The sequence below is a fragment of the Mustelus asterias genome, chromosome 2 (assembly GCF_964213995.1).
Source record: "Mustelus asterias chromosome 2, sMusAst1.hap1.1, whole genome shotgun sequence".
NCBI classification, from domain to species: Eukaryota; Metazoa; Chordata; class Chondrichthyes; order Carcharhiniformes; family Triakidae; genus Mustelus; species Mustelus asterias.
In genome coordinates this window covers 88,049,408-88,074,649 of record NC_135802.1, presented here as the reverse complement: position 1 = coordinate 88,074,649, position 25,242 = coordinate 88,049,408, and the positions used below count along the sequence as shown (strand labels likewise).

Genomic DNA, 25,242 nt, shown 5'->3' with positions numbered 1-25,242 from the left:
AGCAATTGTGAATAAACCAGAAACTATGTAATCATTAGCAAACATCTTCAATTCTGCCCTTAGGATGAAATAAAGGCTCACTGGTGAAGTATTGGTGCCTACTGTACTTCGTTAAGGAACTATACAACAATGCCTTGAGGCTAAGTTGATGGCCTTAAAGAATAGCAATCTCCTTTTCAGCTAGGTATGTTTTCAGCTATTCGAGAATTTTCACCATGCTTTTAGTTTCACTCGGCTTCCCGGTGCCACATTCAGGTGATTGCTGCCTTTAATGTTAAGTTTAGTCAATCTCACCTCTAAATTCAGCTCTTGCCTGTGTTTAGACCAAGGATGGGGACTGAAGCCGAGTGATTCTGGTTGAAACAAAACTGATAATCACTAAGTTGATTATTGGTGATTAACTTCTGCTTGATAACGCTGAGGAAGACTTTACTGATAACCTTACCGATGATTAAAATTAGACTGGTAGGATACTAATTGGGTTGGATTTGTACTTCTTTTCCTTGACAGATATTCCTTGGGAACTTTCCCATTGTTGGGCAGTTGCCAATGTTGTAGCTGTACTGGAACAGTTTGCTCGAGGTGGGGCTAGTTCTAGAATACACACCTTCAGCATTACAGACTATTGTTCTGGTCCATAGCCTTTTCTATGTCCATTGAGCTCAGTCATTTCTGAACAAATGGAGTGACTTGAATTTGCTGAAGAGAGGCTTGTGTAATGGTGAGATCACGGGAGGAAGTCAAGAGAAAGAAGAATCATTGGCACTTTAGTTCCAGCTGAAGATGGCTGCAAATGCCTTGTGTTTTTTCAATCACATGCAGCACTCTAGCATAATTGAGGATGGGGTTGTCCATGTTGTCTCCATCTCCAATTAATTTTCCACCACAATTCACAACTGGATATGGTGGGGCTGCAGAGCTTTGATCCAAACTTTTGGTTGTGGGATCACTTAGCTCTGTCGATGTTTTGCTTCCACTGTGTAGCAAGCACGTTGATTTGTATCTAGTTTCACCAGATTGGCACCTTGTGCTGTTTTTGGCATGCTCTTTTACATTCCTCATTGAACTAGAGTTAGTGCCTGGATTGATGGTAGTGGTAGTGTGAGGGATATGCCAGGCTATGAGGTAACAAATTATGGCGGAATCTAATGTTGCAGCTCCTGCTGACCAGCAGTACCTCATGGATGTCCAACATTGAGTTGCTAGACCGGTTCTTAATCTATCCCACTATTTTTAGCAGTAGCGCCCCACACCAATAAGACGGCACTTGGTCTCTCTAATGCCTATGTGATGGCCATTCCCAGTCATATTATCATAGACACATGCATCTATGCAAAATGATTGTTGAGGACGAAGATAGCACTGTGTTTCATGACTTGGACAGTTCTATTAGTGGTGATACTATCAAGCTGCTCCTGTTGAGGGACATTTGCTGATTACACAAAGATATATAGGAAAGTAAATTGGGAAGTGGACGTAAGGAGGCTACAAAGCAATATAGGTACAGTAAGTGGGCAAAAATCTGGCAAATGAAATATAATGTAGGCAAAAATGAAATTATCCATTTTGGCAGGAAGAATAAAAAGAAGCTTATTAACTAAATGGTGAGAGATTGCAGAACTCTGAGGGATCTGAGTTCCTGAACGCATGAATCACTAAAGGCAAGTATACAGTACAGCAAGTAATTAGGAAAGTTGATAGAATGTGATCATTTATTGTGAGAGGAATATAAAAATAGGGAGGTTATGCTTCAGTTGTACAGGACATTGGTGAGATCACCTCTGGAGTGTGTGCTGTATTGGTCGCATTTATGGAAAGTTGTAAATTCATCTGGAGCAGTTCAGAGAAGGTTTGCAAAACTAATACCAGGAATGAGTGGTTTACCATATGAGAAAAGGTTGGAGAGAATGGGATTGCATCCACTAGAGTTTAGAAGAATAAGAGGTGACTCTTACTATTCAGATCCTGAGGGGAGTTTATAAGGTGAATGTGGAGAGGATTTTGAGAGAATCTAGAACTAGGCATCACTGTTTTTAAAATAAGGAGGTGCTCATTTAAGAGAGATGAGGAGAATTTTTTTCTGAGGGCTGTGAGCCTCTGGAATTCTTTTCCTCAAAAGGCAGTGGGAGCAGAGTCTTTGAATATTTTTAAGGCTGAACCAGATAGGTTCTAGATTAGCAATGGCTTGAAAGGTTATCAGGGATAGACAGGAATGCGATGTTGAAGTTCCAATCGGACCAGCCGTGATCATCTTGAATGATGGAGCAGACTCGAGGAGCCGAGTGACCATCTCCTGCTCCTAATTCATACGTCCATATGCATATTTGTATGCCCGCAGCCCAGATGACAATTCTGTGCCCTTGCTACCCTCAGTCCAAATGATGCTCAATATTGAGGAATACTGAAACATTAGCTCAGAAAGGTGTCGATGTTTGCCATGAAGGCAAACAGTATCATAGAATCTGGAGTCATTGTTCAGGACTTCAAGTACCATGCCACCTCTAGTGGATTTGTTCTGCTGGCTGGACAGGACATATACACAAACGGTAATGGCTGAATCTTGGATGTTGGCTAATTGATATATGAACAAATGAAATAGGAGCAGAAGTAGGCCATTCAGCCCCTCAAGCCTGCTCTGCCAGTCAGGAAGATCATGACTGACCTGTTTGTCTTTCGGGTTCCACGTTCCCATCTACCCCGATAACTTTTGATTCTCCTTGCCCAAGAAGAATCTGTCTACCTCTGTCTTAAGGAATATTCAATAACTCTGCTTCCACCATCCTCTGTGACAAAGTCGCACAACCCTCAGAGAAAGAAATTCTCCTCTTCTCTGTTCAGTAAAGATGGACAGACCCGCAAGGGGAAACATCCTTCCCACGCCCACCTTGTCAAGTCTATTCACGATCTTGTATACTTCGATCAAGTCATCCCTCACTCTTCTAAACTTCAGTGGAAACAAGCCCAATCTGTTGAACCTTTCTGCAGAAGACAATAACCTCATTCCAGGTATCAATCTAGTAAACCACCTTCAACACATTTGCATCCTTCCTTAGATGAGGGGAATAAAACTACACTCAGTATTCAAGATGTGATCTCACCAATGTCCTGTATAACTGAAGCATAATATCACTACTTTGATGTTCAATTCCTTTCACAATAAAAGATAGCATTCCGTTGATTAGATACTGTGCTTGCATACTAACTTTTTGTGACTCATGTATGAAAACACCTAGATCCCTCTGCACTTCAGAATTCTGCAGTTGTTCTCCATTTAATAATATTCTGCTTTTTAATTCTTCCTGCCAAAGTGAACATTTTCATATGTTCCTATACGCCATCTGTCAGATTTTTGCCCACACACACAACCTATCTATCTATATCTCTCTGCAAACTCATTGTGTTTTCTCGCAACATGCTTTCCTACCTATCTTTGTGTCTTCTGCAAGTTGTCTACCATGTCTTTGCTTCCCTAATCTAAGTCATTGATGTAAATTGTAAAATGTTGAGGCCCCAGCAGGAGACCCCTGCAAGACTCCACTCGTTGCATCCTGTCAATCAGATAAAGACCCATTTATCAATCCTGTCCATTTTCTACCAGCCATCCAATCTTCTATCCATGCTATTTTGTTACCTCCTATACCATGAGCTTTTATATTCCACAATAACCTTTGAGATGGCACCTTATCAAATGCTTTCTGGAAATCCCCATACAGTATGCCCATAGGCTCCCCTTTATTTACAGTGCATATTACTTCGTCAGAGAACTCAAATAAATTGGTTAAATGTGATTTCCCTTTCACAAAACCATGCTGACTCTTCCTGATTATCTTGAGATTATCTAAGTGCCCAGCTATAATCTTTTTAATGATCCTTCTCCCAACAGACGTCAAGCTAACTGGCCTATTGTTTTCTGTTTTCTGTCTGTTGCTTGAATAGTTTATGAATCTGGGACAGTAGATTGCAGCAATCAGTGGGTAGGCAAGTGCTCAAGATTTCCCCAAATTGGCTTGAGTTTTTGCCATTGGAAACCTCCTGTGACACCAAGAGTGCTACGGGGGTGTACAGCAGGGGTTCCTAATGGATGCACATAGGCATTTATGCCAAGAATTGGTCCATACCCTACCCTTTACGGGTGGGCATGTAGGCAAGAAAGAAAAGGAAGATATCTATTGTTGTTGTTAATATTAATCTAGCCCTGCTCTTACCCTTATTTGCTTTCATAGGATTCAGAATTAGTTTTCCTAGATTGGAACCTGGTTTATCATTTTGCAACCAAACTTGCTTCAGAATGATCGCTGAAAGGGAACAGGATTTTTTTCCAGCAGGTTAGCTTGAATGACAAATTGGAGTCAACATTTGATTTAACATTTTTTTAAAAATTGAGTTCTTCCCGTATTTTGTTTCCTTCGAGCTGAAAGCAAGCCAACTTTTCATGTGGGCCAGACTGTGTAGAATCAACAGAAAGGTGTTTACTCAGCTGTAGTTTTAGCAGAATTGGGAAGAGAGGATATGTTCCATCTTCATTAATCACACAGCATGCTGGCTACACAAACAAGCTGACACAGGGGTCTTGCTGTGATGTAAACTGCGATAGAGTGACTGCAAGCAGTTGCTTATTGTTTCATTCCTCCTCCTAATATCAATGGTGAAGTGGTACAGATCTGGAAATGGTGCCCTTAGAAAGTTTGAACTTGGACAGGCCAGCAAGGAGGTTGTTACTGCTTACTTGAGACATTGTCCTCATACTGTACAAGGCAGGAACTAATTGATTTTGTAGAAACAGCTTAGTGCAGATTAAAGAATCATCTCGGGTAAGGCCCTCGCGGACCCTCATCTCCTCTGTTATTTCGGCAATGATTCCAGTGCTTATCAGTTTCCTTGTGAGCATAATCCAGGAGTTCAACCTGTGAAATACACTCAATTTGTCAGTGTTAAGTTGCACCCAAATATTCTCCAAATCTCATTTAGCATCTGAACTAACTTAAAATGGGTGTGAATCAGCATCAACAATCACGGAGAAAGGTAAGTTGTGCAATGGGAGAAGCTTTTCAATTTTTAATGTGGTTTAGACTTGTACCCAAAAAAAGTCACCCATAGTACCAAAAAACACAAAGGCCATCTCTATGATGAAATTCAAGAACACACAACTTGCAATAAAACTCTAGAAATATTACTTCCTTTTCGGCAGCACCCAAAATCCCAAAGTGTTGGAAGATGCAGAATTGGAAGAACCTCTAATCTGAGAACTCAAATTGGGGTCAGTTTTGTGAGCAGAGATCATTTTGGACAGGGGGGCGGGGGGTTAGATGTACAGCAAAAGAGAATTGAGAAGGTTTGAGTGATAAGGAGAGGCTGGATAGACTGGGACTTTTTTCTCTGGAGCGTAGAAGGCTGAGGGGTGATCTTACAGAGGTCTATAAAATAATGAGGGCACAGATCAGCTTGATAGTCAATATCTTTTCCCAAAGGTAGGGGAGTCTAAAACTAGAGGGCATAGGTTTAAGGGGAGAGATACAAAAGTGTCCAGAGGGGCAATTTCTTCACACAGAGGGTGGTGAGTGTCTGGAACAAGCTGCCCGAGGTCGTAGTAGAGGCGGATACAGTTTTGTCTTTTAAAAAGCATTTAGACAGTTACATGGGTAAGATGGGTATAGAGGGATATGGGCCAAATGCGGGCAATTGTGATTAGCTTAGGGGTTTAAAAAAAAAGGGCGGCATGGACAAGTTGGGCTGAAGGGCCTGTTTCCATGCTGTAAACCTCTATGACTTGGGCACCCTGTAATTACATGTGTAACTCTCTTATGCCCAAAATTCCGTGCTCTTTTAAACCACAGAATTGGTTTGCACCTAGATTCTGCTTATCTCTGAACACAAAATGTCAAACCATTGTATTTCCAAATATTTGTTCCTCATATCTCAGGCTAAATCTGCTGTTCTGGATTTTGAAGTTAGTGGGCTAACTATGGCACTTGCTGCTGACATCAGTAAATCTATAAACAAACCTAATTCACGATCCCAATAGTGCGAATTTTAGTTGCCTTGAAGTTGGATTCCCTCCAGGCAGCAAGGTTTAACAATATGAATGAAAATGGTAGGCATGTTGTGGGCATGGCTACTGCCACTGCATCACAAAAATTTTGTCAAGCAGGTTGCAGCACCAAAAAGACATTGAAAAACCAGAAATAGTAGACATGATTAATTTTGATCAGGTAAATTATTTTTTTAAGAAGTGATATAATCTGATAAAGCAGGCTAAGAGGTCCTAGATCTTGCATTTGTGTTAAGAAATCAATCAATTTTAAAATGGTGTGGGTCTCCTCATTCAGAACTTAAAAGGAGACCCCTTAGCCTGGAAATGTAGGTGTAATGTGTAATTAATTCATTAGTGGGCAATACTTAGCTCAGATTTGTGCTGGTTCCCATATTTATTGTTTGAAATAATGAACCCTCGGTAATAGCATTTTGCTTGGACCCTCACAACCTTTAGATTTATGTGTTACATTGCACATTCACACTCTGAAAGTTGTGGTGCCTCTCCAAAACCCAGTAGCAGCAAATGCTAAAAGCATTGCTGTTAATGGCACTGCAAAATCTGTCCGTGAGCTAGTTCTTGAATATTCCTCCAGATCTACCCACACATTTTAAAGCACAACAAATGAAATTATGAAACAACAGAATAATTGCATTTAGAATCAGCAATTTTACTCATATTTCATTCCTTTATTGTGGCATCAAAATTCTAATAAATAAAAATCTAATGGTTCATACCTCTCTATGTTAATATGTATGCAGTTCAGCACGTAAAGCTGAGAGAGTAATCCAGTAATTTTTTTACCAAAAAGAGCCCTTTCCTCCCACGCCATTAGTCTGATATCCATATTCTCAGGTTAAATATTTAATGCATGAGCAAATTTAAGGGAGCAATAGAAAAAATATTTGAAGCAGACAGTTCCTGTTCCTCCGTGGGACGTTTATTTCTTCCTGAAGTATGTACTGGGGATTTAGGCCAGAGTAAAGATTTGACAGTGTGGTATTTAATATTAATGGTTGGAAAATCCTATGGGGCCTCCTGACTTCTTTACTCAAAGTCTTAATGATCACTGCTAACAAGCAAATTTCCACATTGGGAGCACAGATACATTTATCTTATAGCACCCAATTCCACTGTAATGTTAAGGTGTAAATAAAGCATTTGTGCTACTGATGAGGCTCATTGCCAAGCGACATTGGGCAAATGTCAATTACTCACTCATCTTGAAAAAGTGTGCTGAGCACCTCTGCCTGAAATCAGTACATTTTGGGGGAAATGTTGGCTGATGGAGATAATATAGACCATTCGGGGATGATGTATAATCATCAGCCCATCTGATTTCCATCTTTTCATATTAAGTACTGCACTGTCAGTTCTTTTTACTCTGTGCTAAATTTCCACTACATATTTGAGAAAGAAATAAATGTCCCACAGAGGAACAAAACTGTTCAAGTACAACATTGGCATCCACCCAACAATGTGAAAAATTGTTCACGTGTATCCTGTCCACAGAAAGCAGGATAAATTCAATCTGGCCAATTATCGACATGTTAGTCTATTCTTGATCATCAACAAAATGATGGAAAGTATCTTCGCCAGTGCACCGCAGAAGGTTCAGGCAATTACTATCAAGGGACCATCTGAACGCTTCTCCTCCGTGTTCAATGGTTTTGCCATTGCTGAATCCCCCATCATCAACATCGTGTAAACCTGGAGCAGCCAATTAAATCCTGCATCCACAAAAGCCGGTCCGAGGCTGGGAATTCAGCAATGAGTGACCAACCTCCTGACTCCCCAAAATCTTTCCACCATCCTCATGGCACAAGTCAGGAATGTGATGGACATCCTGGATGAAGGCAGCTCCAATAACACTAAAGGTGTTCATTGTTACATAAGACAAGGCAAACTGTTTGTCACCCCATCCATTACCCTTGACACCTTTCTCCATCACTGTTACTCCATTGCTGCAGTGTGTCCCATCCACAAGATGCACAGCAGCAACTTGCTTCATCAACAGTACTTCATCAACAGTACTTCTCAGATCCAGGACCTCTCCTACCTAGTTTGTCTCTTAAGTCACACATCACCTTGAATTGGAAATATCACAATTCCTTCATTGTTTTGGGGCCAAACATTGGGCCCTATATTTTTATCCATTATCATGCAGTTGATAAAATGGAACATAAATATATTTCTGAACATGTTAAGCATTTCCTTACTTGACTTCAAATTTTGGACACAATGTTGCTCGTCCAATGCCTCAATCTAGAGCAATGCAAACATTAGCACCTCCTGGTTATGTTTCCAATTCCAACACAAAAGGCTGGACTTTAACATTTGGACCTGTTCAGAGGAGAAGCCAGCAGCGGGTTGGGAATACAAAGTTTGAGGGGCGATTTGCCCCATGGCTCTTTGAGCCATTTCCCTACTGATATGAAGGCTAACAAGTGGGAAGTGCAGATCAAAGTCAAAAAACTCTAAGGGAGCCGAGATTATCTTCAAAGTCTTGGAAATGACCTCCAAAGCAGTGAAAGCATGTCAGTAAATTGCCTTTTGACCTATGGTAATGGCCGATCCTGTTGAAGGGGGTACCCACGCAATAACAAACGTGCAAGACTTCAATGCGCAAGTCAGGAGTTCTTGTCAACTTTCTGACATGGTGGCCCATTTGTTTCTTCAATCTCCCACAAATCACAACATCTGTCCACCCCGGCAGGTTCAAATTCAACACCAATTTTCAGTCAATACTTCTCCCTCAGTGGCTCAATAATGAATCGACCAACAGATGTGACACTAACTGCAGTATATTAGAGGGATTCTATCCTAGCTTTGATCCCACATCGCTGTCAGGGAGGCAATGCCTTTATCATGTTATGGATAGAATATTTGATGATTGTTAGCATCTTTATTTTATTTTCTCAAATTTATTTTCGTTTGTTATGCCAACATATTGTGAAGTTGGCAAATGTTCCACTCCTGATCACTGTCTTGTTACCCCAAGTGGAAATTGGTTCCTATTGGAGAGAGCACTTTTATGAAGTTTGATGTGAAGGGTATTGAATTGACTGTTACACATATCCACTCCCTACAACCACCTGCACACCCTTACTGTTTAGGACCATATTTCAAGGTGACCATTTGATCCAATTATATGCAAATTATAATAACCAAACATCTTAAACGGTTGTCAAGATTCTCACAGAAATATTTAGTATATATCATATGGAAGGATATGAAATGAGGGGCAGAATTCTCCCAAGCCTTCAATGGCAGAGGGAGTGGGAGGAGAATTCAGCAGAGGGCCCAAAATTTGGTTTCATGCTATGTATTTACAGTGGGATCTTCCACTGGTGCCCACTATGGTGGATCGGGAAACCCGCTGGAGGTCAGCATGAACACACCTGCATACTGCTAATGGGATGCAGATGAAAGTCCAACAAACCACGCCTGATTCTCTGCAGCACCAGCTGAGAAACACACCAGTGTGAAACACATCTGGGACACTGTGCCGTGCAGATGTTGGGACCCACCTGAACAATGCCTGGTGCTGCCTCCGGAGTTCAGGATGGAGGCGGTTGGTGACACTGCATTCTGGAATGTGACAGCAGTGGGTCACGTGTGTATCTGCAGGTGGACCGTGTAGATTCGATGTCCGGGGGAGGGGGGGGGGGGGGGGAGAGGAGGAGGAGAGAGGGAAGTTCATCTTCCAGCCTCAAAGTTCCTGGAGATGCATCCTCTTTCTCAGGATGTCCATCTTCAGTTGTAGGAGCTCCATCATCTTTCTTCAGTAGTGGGTGAGCGATGTGGGTGCCTTTTCAATATGGCACCCGGATAGGCCATCAAGTCCATGTGCCACGGAATATGGCGCAAAGTACTCAGATACATAATTAATGAGGTCGGGGCTGGAAGATTTGGCATGTTTTCCCACCAGCCTTCACAGCTGGAAGAACTCCACATTCCCATACCAGCCACAGGACTTGGTCCCATCTGGGAGAATTCTGCCCAAGGATCTTGTTTTCATTTGGGCTGACTTGATAATCCTCGAGTACTCTCATGTCAGTGGTGAGTTTGTCTTATAACATTCTTCGTCTTTCACACTCTTATGCACGTTGCATTTGAGAATAGTTACATTTACTTATTTTAACAGTGACTTTTCCAAATCTGTTTCAATTTTCATTTTGCATTGTGGACAGAGGTGTTATAACGCTTTGGCTTTCCCATTAAGCTTTCAGTCATCCACAATATTTGTTTAAAATATGTGCATGGTTTGAATATGGCCTTGTTGACTTGGGATATTAACATTACAACAGCAATAATATGGTTTTAAAAAAAAGGCAGATTATTTCACAAACACAGCTTAGACTGACACTAAGTGGTGGAATGTAATATTACAAGTTCTATCTAAAATTTGGAGTAGTGTTTTTTTGTAAGGGACTAGGGTCACGACGTTATTCATTCCTTCAAGGTTGTTCTGCGTTCAAGTAAGTCATGTTTGATCTGCATCTTACCTCCATCCACCTGCCATGGCTCCATAGCCCTTAATACCTTTAGCGAGCAAAATCTATCACTTTGGATTAAAATTCATAATTGAAATGTGATGATGTGAATTTATAATGTGATGCTTTTTGTGGGAGAAAGTTACACACCATTTCTAACTTTTCATTATTTAAATAATACTCTGATATTTTGTGACCTCAGGTGAATGACTCACCATTTATCTGTGTTGAAATCCATCTGTCATTTTCCTCATTCACTTAATCTATCGATGTTTCTTCATAGTCTTATGCCGCCAAATGCACTATTTACTAAACCATCAATCTTTTTGGAATTGACATAATTGGATACATGGCTGCCTATTATATTATCTAGGTCATTAATAAGTATAGTGAATAGTTGAAGCCCCAGCACAGATTCTTGTGACAGACCACTAGTCACTTCCTTCCAATTGAAGTTACCGTTAATCTGCTGAATCAATCAGGCCAATACATAATTTTACAATACATTAATTTCTTGAGCTATAGTTTCAGCTAATGGTCTGCTATGTAGAATCTTATTGCAATTCTGAAAGCCTATACAAACCACATCCATTGCCATTCCCCCGTCCACTATTTTAGTTACTTCCTCAGTAAAGTTCAGTTAGTTTGATCAGATGTTGCCGGGCCTTGACAAATGTTCACTTTTGCTAATAGCTCAAATTCCTCTAAGTTTTCACTCTGTCTTTAATTATAGATTTCAATAACTATCTCGTAACAGCAGTTACACTATCAGCTCAATATTTTTCTGCTCTTTCTCTCTCGCCTCTCTTACTAATGCAAATAAACGCAGAAACCTTGAATATACATGGTCAATGCTGGTTTAGAACAAAAGAACAAAGAACAATACAGCACAGGAACAGGCCCTTCGGCCCTCCAAGCCCACGCCGCTCCCTGGTTCAAACTAGACCATTCTTTTGTATCCCTCAATTCCCACTCCGTTCATGTGGCTATCTAGATAAGTCTTAAACGTTCCCAGTGTGTCCGCCTCCACCACCTTGCCCGGCAGCGCATTCCAGGCCCCCACCACCCTCTGTGTAAAATACGTCCTTCTGATATCCGTGTTAAACCCCCCCCCCCCCTCACCTTGAACCTATGACCTCTCGTGAACGTCACTACTGACCTGGGAAAAAGTTTGTATGTGGAGCATGTGTTCATACATTCAAAAAGTGATGTGAACTTCAGCTGTTTAGACAGGAGATCTGAAATTCCCTCCCTAAACCACTCTCTGTATTCTATTGAGATATTCCTTCAACCCACCTCTTTCACCATGTTTTGAATTATCTGTCCTCCGATCTCCTAATGTGGCTTGACATCAAATTTTGTTTGATAACGCTCCTGTGAAATACCTTGGGATGTTTTGTTATGCTTAAAAGATGATTAATGAAGGCAATTTGGTGTTATTGATCAGGGATGTTGGGGCTCCTTTGTGGATTGCAGTGCACATTAAGGAGTAATTGGCGCACTCTGCTTAAGATTCTCAGTATCACTCTGAGTCACATGTTCTGGCAGGCACTGTAGCTATTTGAGATGAAATGATCAGGATGCTTTTAAGAAAGAGATGACATGCTTCAAGGACAGAAATATTGTTAACAGATTGCAGGACAGATGTACACATTCCTGGCCAGGTGGTCCCGTTGACCTAGCTGTAATAGACTTGTGTATCTGGAGCCCGAAGAAATGTCATTGATAAACTCTCTGCTTCAATAAAAGGGAAAGCTGATGTGAAGTAGAATCATAACCCTTCTGATTACTGCTATTGAATTTCTTCATCAAAACACCAGCTTATTACTGTGAATGAAAGTTGTTGTATGTATTCCAGCCTGCTAGATCCAAATTGGGCATTTTATCATTTTCTTTGAGTCAATAATTTCTAAAATTTACTTGTTTCTGCCTTGCATGCAGTGGCTGCAGGAGTTTGAATTTTAATTTGATATAAAAATATGTACAGGGGTTGTACATCATCAAATGGGCTCCATTCCCTCTTTGTAGTCCTACAGGGAGAAGCTCAATGCCAAGCAAGTGGATTCATAAAATGTAGCCTGTAAAATAAATACATAAAATGCTGGAAATATGCAGCAAGCCTGCCAAGTTCTGAAAAGAAAAAACAAGTTAATGCTCTGAGTGGAGCCTCTGTTGGAATAGAATGAGGATGAGTGAAGATTATTTTTTCTAACTTCATTTTGAAAAATTCAACAGTTCATTCTTTAGTGAGCAGTTTACGTTTGATGAATGTGCTGAGGCTTTGTAAAATTTAAATAAAGATGTTTTGAAAAACGACCTAATGGAAATTATATTTTTAATCTGCAGAGTTTATTTAGACTCAATTGCATAATAAATCAATTAGTGTTGTATCCCTTGAAACACAACAGCATATTCCACAGTGTGTTCCCAAATGAAAACTATGGCCCAGATCTTCGGGTCACTGGTGAAGCAGGTCCACCTGCTATTGAATGTGATTCAATCTGCCCATTTTACACTGGAGCCATTGCATGTTCTGGTTCTGGCTCCAGTTTGAATCCAGCAATGAACAGAGGAAGTCTGGAAGTGGTGATTGTAATTCCAGCAGAGCCATGACCCTCACCCCCACTCCTTTTGTCATCAACTGAAGTCATGGACACACAGTTCTGTCTTTTGTTCATTTGAATGGCAATGTTTTAAATGGAGCTGTCAACCTCAAATGGCACCCATCCTCACTCTTTGACAATGTCCATTCAATCTCCCACTGTCTGACAGTGCTCACTCCCTCCGTCACTTTCCAATACTGCCCACCCCCTCCTTCACTTTGATAGTGCTCCCTCCCTCCTGTACGCTCTGACAGTGCTCCCTCCCTCCTGTACGCTCTGACAATGCTCCCTCCCTCCTTCACTCCCTGACAGTTATCCCTGCCTCCTTCACTCTCTGACAGTGCTCCCTCCCTCCTGCACTCCCTGACAATGCTCCCTGTCTCGTGTACTCTCTGACAGTGTGATGCACTATCAAGCAAAGACTAGTTTGTATGCTAGAACAAATAGGCTTTTATTCGCAAAAGACTTGGAGCACACCCATGCTGATGATCTGGTCCAGGGACTGAGGCAGGGGGGTGGGGAGGAGTCACCTTTATACCTGCACCAGGGTGGGGAGGAGTCTCAGGCAGGGTCGGCAGGGGCATGTCCAGGCATGTCACACACACACACACACACACACACACGCAATAAGCTTAACAGTGGTTTACCACACAGTGCTCCCTCCCTCCTGCACTCTCTGACAGTGCTCCCTCCCTCCTGCACTCTCTGACAGTGCTCCCTCCCTCCTGCACTCTCTGACAATGCTCCCCCTCTCCTTCACTCTGACAATGCTCCCTCCCCCCTGCACTCTCTGACAGTGCTCCCTCCCTCCTGCACTCTCTGACAATGCTCCTTCCCTCCTTCACTCTGACAGTGCTCCCTCCCTCCTGCACTCATCAGATGTTTCTCACACCACTCCAACATTTTTCCCAATCCTTCAGCCCCATACTGTTCACACTCTGAAAATGTTTATCCCTCACCCCGAAAATGCTTGTTTCCCCCCCCCCCCCCCGCCGCACACCATGATAATGCTAACTCTTACAACATTGGCTTGACAGGAGCCGGGCAGGTGAGTGGGGACAGTGGGCGAATGTTGTTGGCAGCGATTGGGCGGCACAGTAGCACAGTGGTTAGCACTGCTGCTTCACAGCTCCAGGGTCCTGGGTTCGATTCCCGGCTCAGGTCACTGTCTGTGTGGAGTTTGCACATTCTCCTCGTGTCTGCGTGGGTTTCCTCCGGATGCTCCAGTTTCCTCCCACAGTCCAAAGATGTGCGGGTTAGGTTGATTGGCCAGGTTAAAAATTGCCCCTTAGAGTCCTGAGATGCGTAGGTTAGAGGGATTAGCGGGTAAATATGTGGGGGTAGGGCCTGGGTGGGATTGTGGTCGGTGCAGACTCGATGGGCCGAATGGCCTCCTTCTGCACTGTAGGGTTTCTATGGTTAGTTGAACATGTCGGGAGGGGAATTAAACGTTGGGAGAGAGCAGGTCCATGAGCAATGCCGAGGGGAAGATTGAGGTTGATCATTGTTGGAAGGGGAGGTGATGATATATGGAATGTGTTTGCTGGAGGGGGTGAGGAACGCATTGTGTCGAAGGATGAGCAAGCCATCCCAAGCAATGGTAGCGTTTGAAATGACAAATGTCAGCATCTTCGAAGGGTGGGTGCCTTGCAACAGGGGCAATGGAAAAAGGGTGTACTCGGACTGGATAGCTGGCTATGCTAGTCTGCTGGTGAAAGGGAGTTTTGTTGAGACTGATACAAACTCATCAGTGGATACCTGGTGAACAGTGGGATGCGAGGTCTGGAGTATGAATGAACAGATTTGATACGCAGACTCCATTCAGATGCATTGCAACTTGCAAAATCTGATGGGATGTTCACAGATCTGTCTGGCAGAGGCATGGTAGTGACTAGCCGTGGAAAGGAAGATTGTGACACATGGACTGGTAGAATGTTCTTTGCACACCTTTAGATTCCTGTCTGTGATACAAGGATGGTGCTTGGAATGCACAATATATGAACTGAAGAGCCCTGTGAAGTTCACAAGGCAGTCAGGTGATTGAAAATCATACAGTTTGGCACTGAAGCAAACAGCAAGTTTGAGTTGTTGCCATGGATCACATACTGGGTGGATGTGATGTGATGCTTCTTGACAGTACTGTCTGTAACACCCCGGATTTAATTGAGTGGGAAAGGATAATGATTTTATCAGATGAAAGAGAAGATTTTACCAATCGGAAGCTTTTGCAGAGATCATCTGTCCATTCTATCCTTTCATTAACATGCTGTCTGGCAGTATTTCCATCCAAGGGGTAGTAAGAGGCACACTGAGGAAAGACTCTTGACACAATCCTGTGGGGCCCCCAATGAAAAATCTCATGCCAGAAACCTTCTCCACTGGAGAGCAGAGAGTGTGGCCATATGGTGTGGGATAGTTTGCAGGGTGCCCTGGGGCAAAATAGTTGTAGTCTTAGGGCAGAGGACAATTTTAGGTGAAGGTTACATCATGGCAGAGCATGTAATACATGTTGCCAGTTGTGAAGAAATTCTTTCGGACTGTTACCAGCACAGTGAAGATCATTGGCAAGCTTGACAGCTATGCCCTCCTCAAGAGGATAACTGTGGGCACAACATGTCAATTCCTCAAGGACAATTTCAGATCGAAGAATGGCGGATTGAGTGTATACATGAATCCTTTTTGCAGGATCTGATCACCCCGCCATACTGCATAGAAGATTATGCTCATAGAATCGGGTAAAAGACATTGGTTAGACCTGTTGCAATTGTGTGTTTTCACCAAATAATCTTGTGCAAGGTCAAGTCAACATCTGGCATGAGTGAAGGTTGCAGCTTACTGTACTACACAACATCAGCGAATGCTATGACAGACCAAAAATTCATACTTGCCTTCACGTGAAATTATGAGTTGAGGTAAACAGGAGTGATCCCCACCTTTCCAGATCCAGCAAAGACTTCAAGGTCATCAACTTTTTGTTGAACTCGAGTGTTTTTCAGCCATACTGGGGAAGGTGACCTTTTGTGTTGTGAAGGTGGTATATATTCCTGGTTGACACTAGCCTTGAACGGTCCAGCTTTTCCATTGTAATCTGGGAATTCTGGATCAAAATGGTCATTATACTCCGGAAGAAGTATCTGAAACTGAGAATGTACGTGTGGAAGCAGGATGTGATGCAGATTCACAAGAACAAACAACTGACTGTGCTTATGTTGGCATTGCTTGGTAAGTGGCTCTCTCCTGTTGTGGTAAGGCTTATTCTCTGGGGGTGAAGGCAAGGTCGTATCCGAGCAATATGCTTATTGTACGACATGACTTGCAGTTCATGGGATTTGCTATGCAAATCGTGTTAGCTACAATAATTACAATATATAGTGCAAGCCAAATGCTGGGTGGCTTGGTACCCTTTAGTCCTGAAGGAAGAGAGAATGGTTCAACTGCAAATGTCGTGACGTCTCTTGATCAACTTAATGGCCAGATTGACTATGAGGGAATGCCAAGAACATGGGATCGATAAACATAGATGGTGGAGTTACAAACTAACGCTATGTGTTGGCTGGATAAATGAACACAATTGGTTTCCAAGGATGGAGTGTCTGCCAGTACCTCAACATGACCAGACTTTTGAAGGAAGGCTATGATGGTCTCTGGATGGAGAGAAGTGTATTTCACCAACAACATGTAACGGTGATGAACCTGATGAGCAGATTGGGAATACACGCTTGACTGGGGCACCAAGTTTTATAACTGTAGAATCACTGTTAGTATTGCCAGTGGCATCACTGTTCATGGTCACTTGAATAGAATGGTGCTTGAAGAATGCATCTCAGTAATGTGATGAATCTATACATGGATTGCAGCTCAATCCAATAAAAGATCAGCAGGTTCTTCCTCCCCTTCATCTAAACAAGCAACTGCGATGATTTCATTATCAGCATTATCCAGGATAGCCGTTATCTTGTGATCTTTAGTGGTGGTCTTGCTCTGGCAGAAAAATAGACTTATCTAGTGGACTCGCTTGCTTACACAATGGGCACACGGCCTTTCATGTGCATGAGTTAGAGAGTCAGGTCTTGTCAGGTGAGGGCAACTGTGTGGCATTCCTGGAAGGAGGAAGTCTGAAAGACGTGCTGGTTAGGTGCATTGGCCCGAACAGGCACCGCAATGTGGTGACTAGGGGAATTTCACAGTAACTTCGTTGCAATGTTAATGTAAGCCTTACTTGTGACTAATAAAATAAACGAACTTTAAGTGACAGTACGGAGAGCCTTGGCATCGACAGATGTGCAAATCTCATCTGAGAGAGAATCCGAGGCTTCGGGGATCTCTAGCTTGATGGATGTCAGGGTGCGTGACCTGGGCTAACTGCTTCATTTGATCTGGTAGGTTAGGCTGAATGACCTGTCGCCAACATATGAGCACTGTGTGCTCAGTGCGATCTCTTCATCCTCATCAAGAGGTAGACTGTGATGATGGAGCTCAGTTTACAGCAAGAGGTTTTCCTCAAAGATGGCCATCAAATGTTGATACAGTTCTGCCTTCTGACTACATTCTGAAATCGGCCAAGTGGAAGTGGAGGGTACCTGTGGCCTAGAAATCAGGATTCAGGTGGATGGTGTGCCATATTGAAACGAGTGATGTTTTAACTATAGAGCTGGGTGGTATCCCAGGGCAGTAATTCCCTATCTGCCTTGGCGAGGACAGAATGGCAACAAGGTGGAGAACTGAAAGGACAGGAAGCTCAAGGTCATACTTGTAGATGGAGTGAAGGTGTTCCGCAATGCGGTCACTGTTCATCATGGTTTTTACAACAATCTGATATTATGTGGTCAACATTCTCCATATTAGATTTTTATTGAAGATTTATTTAAAGAACTCAAATTACCTAGCTACTGTGGGGGAATTTGTTTCCAGATTATTAGTCCAGGCCTCTAGATTAACCATTCAGTAACATCACCAGGGTGCTCCAGTTCGCATTTCCAAAAGTTCTAGTCAGCCATGAATTCTCCACTGACAAGGATAGTCTTCAGGTTCTGCACAAAGCCTGTCAAGTTGGTGCTGGACTCCTCTATTCACCTTTACATTCTATCCATGCTTTCTGACATCTGCCAAACATTTCAGTGTGTATGCTCAACAGCCTTTTATAGTCTATCCAATTAAAACGTTCATCAGAGTCCTCTTGAGCACAACTAATGTGTGACCTTGTCCTTTGTCCTAGCTTCAGATCACGCATCTCTCACTACAGGCATATTCTGCTTTCCATCTGCCCCCGAAAGTTTGTGTAGTGTCAATATCTCAGCTGATGTCTGCAAGTGTGAGTGAGCGACATGAGTGAGTTTCTTCATCACTGTCTTCCAGTGTTTCCAATTTTTCCTGCAGCTCTTGGGCATCTGAAAGGAGAGTAAGGTTGTAGTGAGAGAACGTGGCAGGGGCTGGAGACAGAAAAAGCAAGAGCTGCAGACTTACACCATTTGCAGATTGTAAATCAGAAGAGATTGGCAGATAAGGGGGAGGCTTTTAAAATGTGTTTTGTCAGATGTCAACATCACCAGCAAGGGCAGCATTTATTGTCTATCCTTGTGATGTGAGGGGATTATGTTGTGAGGATATCATCACCTTTTGATTGCTTCAGTTCTTTGGCTGGCCACGGTGGTGCTGGCTACACTAATAATCATGACCACTGTCTTCTCCATCAGCGGTTCAATGTGCAGCCATGGCCACATTCCAGTGGTGGGGGCTGCTGCATCTGGCTGTGTGTCACCTTGTTCTGAAAGAGAGAGGGAATTGTCAGTGAATGTGGTGAAATGTGTCTGGATGATGTGGCTATCATGGTTGACTAATTGGCAATGTGGAAAAGCTATGAGATAGAATCATAGAATCCCGACAGTGCAGAAGGAGGCCATCGAGCCTGTACCGACAACAATCTCATCTAGGCCCTATCCCCGTAACCCTACATATTTACCCTGCTTGTTCCCCTGACACTAAGGGGTAATTTAGCATGGCCAATCAACCTAACCCCCACATCTTTGGACTGTAGGAGGAAACCAGAACACCCGAAGGAAGCCCACGCAGACACGGGGGGAACATGCAAACACCACACAGACAGTTACCCAAGGCCGGAATTGGACCTCGGTCTCTGGCACTGTGAGGCAGCAGTGCTAACCACTGTGCCACCGTGCCATCCTGATGTGGGTTTAGGTTTGCATTTAGGTTATGCATTGAATAGTTTGTAAATCTAGTGATGCAGTTTTTTTTTGGAATGTGACATTTGAAGATTAATTTTACTGACCTTGCCCATTTGTGTGAGGTCATTAAATGTCTTGTGGTTATGTATCCACATCCTCGGGGCTAGATGCCTGGCGTTGCCCACCACAGCAATCTGGTCGCACTGTTTTTGCACAGTTTGAATGGAGGACCTTCTGACCTACCTTGGATAGAGGAACTTTCATGTCCACCTCCTCCATCAAGGGATTCAGTGCCGTGTCAGAGAATCCCAGAATGTGCTGTCTTTCCCGTTCTGCCATAACTTAATGATCTTTTTGCTGACACTCTCTTGCATTACTAGTTCCAGCACCTCTAAGCGGTGCTGCCTGGCTTGAATTAGTGTAGGCTGGCTTTAAGTGGTGATAGTGTTACACAAACTTGGGGCCCCTGCAGAGTGTTGCATGTCACTCAGTAGTGCATTTGGTGCTGACTGCACGCAACTATCATACAAACCAGCAGGCGCGGGTTAATTATACATTTGGATACCATGCCTGTTTTAAGGCCCTGTCCAATTTCACGGCCACAATATCCATTCATTCAACTTCATGTTGTACTTTGCACATGCTAACCCAATCACCTTTCTCAGCGTGGCATTCCCGTGGTCTGTTGAAATATGAGACGAATTGCTCATGTTGGAACTGGGAAGAAGTGCTTTTGAACGTTTAAATAATTGAACATTTTCCTCTCGGTTTAAAAGATGTTCAGTAATTTTCACCTGCACAGCTTTGATTAATACTGACTGCAACTGGACTTGCAAGTAAACTGAAGACAGGTAAAGATGAGCTGATTTCTGCAACATAAGATGTGACCAAGTAAGGTGTAGAGTTTAAAGTAAAGCAAAGACATTTTAGTTTCTATAACATGCTGCAATAAACAAAGCTAGAGATGTTCTGCATTAGTTCTGCATATAAATGCTGCCCTGTAGACTGTAAATCAAAATGTGCATGGGGTAAAACCTTATTTTTCTTCCAGACTTTTTCACCAATTCCACCTTTTCTGCCCACCACTCCTAAAGGTACTGACTTCATTCTGGGTAGTGGTTTTCTGTTCTCTTGCTGCACTGTAGTACCTTGTCTAAGCAGCCATTTGTCATGTGTGATTTAAAGCAATTTTTTATTTTGTTGATTATTCAACTAAGTTGCATAAACCTGACCCTGTAATTACCTGTCTAGCCCCCGTCCACACAATTTTTCAGTAAGAGGTCATTGAATAGAATTCCAGACCCAAGTATCTTTTTAAAAAAAATTCTGATATACTTAACTCAGTTAGTTATTGTCTTAATAAATCAACCCATTAGGGGCCATGAAAAACTAAATTGTTACAAAACTACTGATCAGAAATAAGTTCCATTAACAGAGCATTCTTGGCAATAGGACAAAGTTCAGGATTTCCATTTCTCATTCCTGGCTTTTATTTGCAGTGAATGGAAACCGTTGGTGGAAGTTGTTACTGAGAGAAAAAGCCCAAAGGATTTCATGTCGATTTGACTGAAACTCCAAATTAAAAGTGAATCAACATTAAAACAAGTGCTGCCTTCAAGAAAATACATTTTTATAATTGCACAATATGATATAAATTGTGCTGAAACGTACTATTGCACAAAAGCTCTGTTTTTAACAGAAGACTATGAAGGATCGTCAGCACCTACTTAAAAGAAATGGAGCATATCTCACAAATGTTCAGGAATTCTTTGAGGACATGAAGTAGTGGAATAAAGCTATCTAGTTTCTATATCCGACTTGGATTTCCAAAAGGCATTTGGTTAAGTTTGCCCAGTGAAACTGTCAGCGAACGTCACGATGCCTGGAGTTAATGACAAAGAGGTGACATTGGAATGAAAAGTGAAAGCTGAATATAATTTAATAGGGGCTACCTAAAGACAGTAATGTCTGTAACACTGTCACATGCAGTCATGAACGGGGGTGACCAAGGAGGAGGAAACTCCGTGAACATTCCCATCCTCGACACGGGGCCCAGCACATGAACCTAAAGGACTAAGCAACACTGCAGCAATTCAGTACTGAACTTCAATGTAAATGCATGCTCAGGCCTCTGGAGTGAAGGAAGCACTGATCGATCACCATTTGACTCAGAGGCAAGAGTAGTCCTACTGAGCCACTGCTGACACTTGGCAATGTATGCTAAATTTTATTGCTAAGAAATTTATTTGAAAGAGAGAATAAATTGCTGCCAAATTATTTTGCAAAAAATATTTAAAAGAAAAAAAAGAATGGAAACAAGTCAAACAAAAGCGCTACAGTAGTAGTGTAGACATTACGAAATAAAATTCCTTCATTGAGCTATTTAAGAGTCTCTGCACCCACAGAGTTTCCTTTGATCCCATTCCAATGCCCCCTCCTGGCACAAATAGCAGGAAATTATGCTTGATCATTATTTTTGGGACCTACATGAATCTCATGGAGGAAAATGCTTCAAATAATTCAGTTTATTAAAAATAAAAGACGGGTGAGTTACAGGCCAGAAAGAATTCTGTCTCAAATTCCTGCTCCCAAAGCACCACTGACTTTAGGGGGCCTTCCCAAAAGTCAATATGGAGAGCTTGTAAGAGCTCTGCTGAAGTCTAACAGTGTGTGAACTCTCGAGGGTAGCCTGGCTCAGGCATTAAATTAACTTTTACCTGCATTGGTCTTGCCTCCATTTTTGCAAAGAGTTATTGCAGCCGACATCACAGAAGGATGTGGGGTATAGGAGTACACCACCAGCTCAGTAGGAGAGAGAAGCACAGTCTATAGGTCAATCTCTCAACCGAGCACTGAGGTGAGGCCTTGTCAGTCCATTTTCCACCTGTATTCCCTCAACGAACAATGCTTTCTGCTTTTTGATTAATATCCTTTCTTCCTTTGTGTCATCGCATGCAGGGGCGAATAAAGGCAATGGCCTCTATGATAGAATCTCAACACGAGGACTGTGACCTCTTTAGGCTTCCCAACCTAATAAATATTGCATATTTATTCTATTTGAAGCATAACCACAATACCTAAAATTGGCTGTGTATATAATGAAAGAATGATAATTGGTCAGAAATTGGGCTGTGTTGCCTTGCTCTATAAACGGTGTGGCAGGAGAAAGATAGCTGAGGGTGCAGGCAAGAATTTCTTCCTTGCTCAACATGTTGGGAAGTTATGGATTTAATCAGTAGCAGTATTCCTGAGATGATATCCAATTTCTCTGTGGGAACTGTCGAATTTTACAGATGGAAGCTATTTGGCCCATCATTGTTACTGCACAGCTCTGAGAGCACTATCTATGTCGTCCTATTTCCCATACTTCTCTATTTATTTTAACTTTCAGATATGAAACGTATGATGGAGTGGATTCCTGCCATTGTTTCTGGTGGGAATGTTCCATGTTTAACCCCTCAGTTCATTATCAGAAGTCATTGCATCATCATATTCCATTTGGTTGAGAAAATTATTGTTGTAGACAACTTGGTGTCCCAGCTGTAAGAATGAGTTAAGTGTTCCGGCATAAAGATTTCAAAAATGGAGATTGGGGTGTGCTGGTTGATGGAAATAAGTTTTTTTTTTATAGAGAAGAAGAATATGAAGTGATTTGTCTGAATAGTCAGAAGGTAGCCTCAAAATTAAATATTTCACAAAGTATAAAGCATTGATAGTTATAGGTATCAGATACTGCTGAAGTTAACTAAATCCACAATTGAATGCCAACAAACGCATTGGAAAGAAACAACTGATCAGGTCCCATGGGTAAAACTTGATAACTTGAGTTAGTGGCCAGAAAGACCTCACAGGTCCTTTGAAACATTTAGCATGGTTGTCAGGATTGTGGAGTAGGATGTGGCTGAAATGCAAACATATATGATTTGTGTTCATTTTCACTATTGAAAATGATACAGCGGTAGATACAAATGCTTTAGATATTAACTCCTTGAATGTAAATGCATGAAATGCCAATCGGCATAATGGTTCCACTTCAAAACCATAGTTCTACTGACATCTGGGGACTCAAATACATAGGGAAACAGTGTTATAGAATATTGAGAGATGATACGACAAACACACATTCTTACAGCTCCTGAACCTCAAGATTTCCCACTACAATGGCCGTGGTGAGGGAGGGTGGGAGGGGAGAGCGAGTATGAGGGGTGTGGCGGGAAAGAGCAAGTGTGTGCGAGGGGTGGGGAGGAAGAGAGAGTGTATACTAGGGATGGGCTTTGGCCTTCAGATCCCAGGGATGGCAAGGGTGGGGCGAAAATGAAGCTGAGGACAGGGCCGCAAGAACTGTAAATGTACCTCTGCTCTTGTGGGAAAATCTAGAACTAGGGGTTGCTGTTTAAAAATACTGGGTTGCCCATTTAAAATGGAGATAAGGCAAAATAGTTTCACTCAGAAGATCGTAAGTCTTTGGAACTCTCTTCCTGAAAAGGTGATGAAAGTAGCATCTTAGAATATTTTTATGGCAGAAGTGGATAGATACTTGGTAAGCAAAGAATGATAGGTTATCAGGAGTTGTTGGGATGCAGATTTGAGGTTACTTCCAGATAAAATTGTTCAATAAAAAGATGGGAGTCACAACAAATTGTGGATGGATCTTTGGCAACTCAACACTCGACTAGCTTTGAACATGAATTGTATATTTTGCACCAAAAAGTTACAACTTTGTGGAAATTGCACTGATATTTTAGAAAAATTTTATTCAGTTTGAAATATCAGAAGTTCAAGAGTTCAACCTGTCCAGCCAGTGAATATGCAAAATAAGCATAATTGAACACTGGTGAGCAGCTCCTGAAATTGAACTGCTGAAATGTGGTTTTGACTTGAAATTGAAAGTGCTTGCCTTGGAGGAAATGTAACAAAAGTTCACCAGATTTAATTCCTGGGATGAAGGAATTGTCCTGTGAGGAAGTGTTAAGCAGATTAGGTCTAAATTCCCTAAAGTTTAGAAAAATGAGATGGGGTGTCGTACAAAGTTCTTACTGGACTCAACACTGTTGTTGCTGAGGTGTTGTTTTCCCTGGCTGCGGACTCTAGAATCAGGCATCATGGTCTCAGAATATTATGCATAATTCTAGATTCCTCATCCATTTAGGACTCTGATGAGAGGAATTTCTTCACTCAGAGGGTTGTGTATCTTTGGAATTCTGAACCCAGAGATGTGTGGATACAATGTCAATGAGAATCAAGTCTCACAACACCAGGTTAAAGTTTTTATTTATTTATTAGTGTCACAAGTAGCCTTACATTAACACTGCAATGAAGTTACTGTGAAAATCCCTTAGTTGCTACACTCCGGTGCCTGTTTGGGTAACCAACAAGTTTATTTGGAATCACGAGCTTTCGGAGTGTTGCTCTTTCATCAGTGAGTGGCCACTCACCTGATGAAGAAGCTGCGCTCTGAAAGCTCGTGATTCTAAATAAACCTGTTGGGCTTTAACCTTGTGTCGAGAGACTTCTCACTGTGCCCATCCCAGTCCAATGCCAGCATCTCCACATAATGAGAATCAAGTCAGAGGTCAAGAGATTTTTGGTCACTAAGAGAATCCAGGGAGAGTGTGGGAAGTTCGTTCAGGTAGAAGGTTAGGCGTGATCTTAATGAATGACAGAGCAGGCTTAAGGGGTTGATTGGCCTAATCTTCGTATGTTAATGTTGATGGTTATTTGAAAAATGAAGGCAAGTGGGGGCAGAGATAATTGATTGCATTCTGTAGAGACTAAACAAAGAGTCTGGAGTCACATGTAGGCCAGACCAGGTAAGTGTGCCAGGTCTCCTTCCCTGAAGGACATTAGTGAACCAAATGGGTTTTTACGGCAATCAACAACTTTTAATTTCAGATTTTTTTATTGAATTCAGATTCCACCATCTGCTGTGG

At 42.2% G+C, this 25,242-nt stretch overlaps 1 protein-coding gene across 6 annotated transcripts in view; it reads left to right on the top strand.

The window, feature by feature from the left end:
• Window positions 1–25,242, top strand: part of dgkb (diacylglycerol kinase, beta) — a 679,678-nt gene that overhangs the window by 108,212 nt on the left and 546,224 nt on the right. For all 6 annotated transcript variants that reach the window (XM_078228107.1, XM_078228097.1, XM_078228136.1 and 3 more), the window contains one exon: window positions 13,690–13,700. In XM_078228107.1, the coding sequence (XP_078084233.1) occupies window positions 13,690–13,700 (11 nt within the window). The remainder of the gene's footprint in view (window positions 1–13,689; window positions 13,701–25,242) is intronic.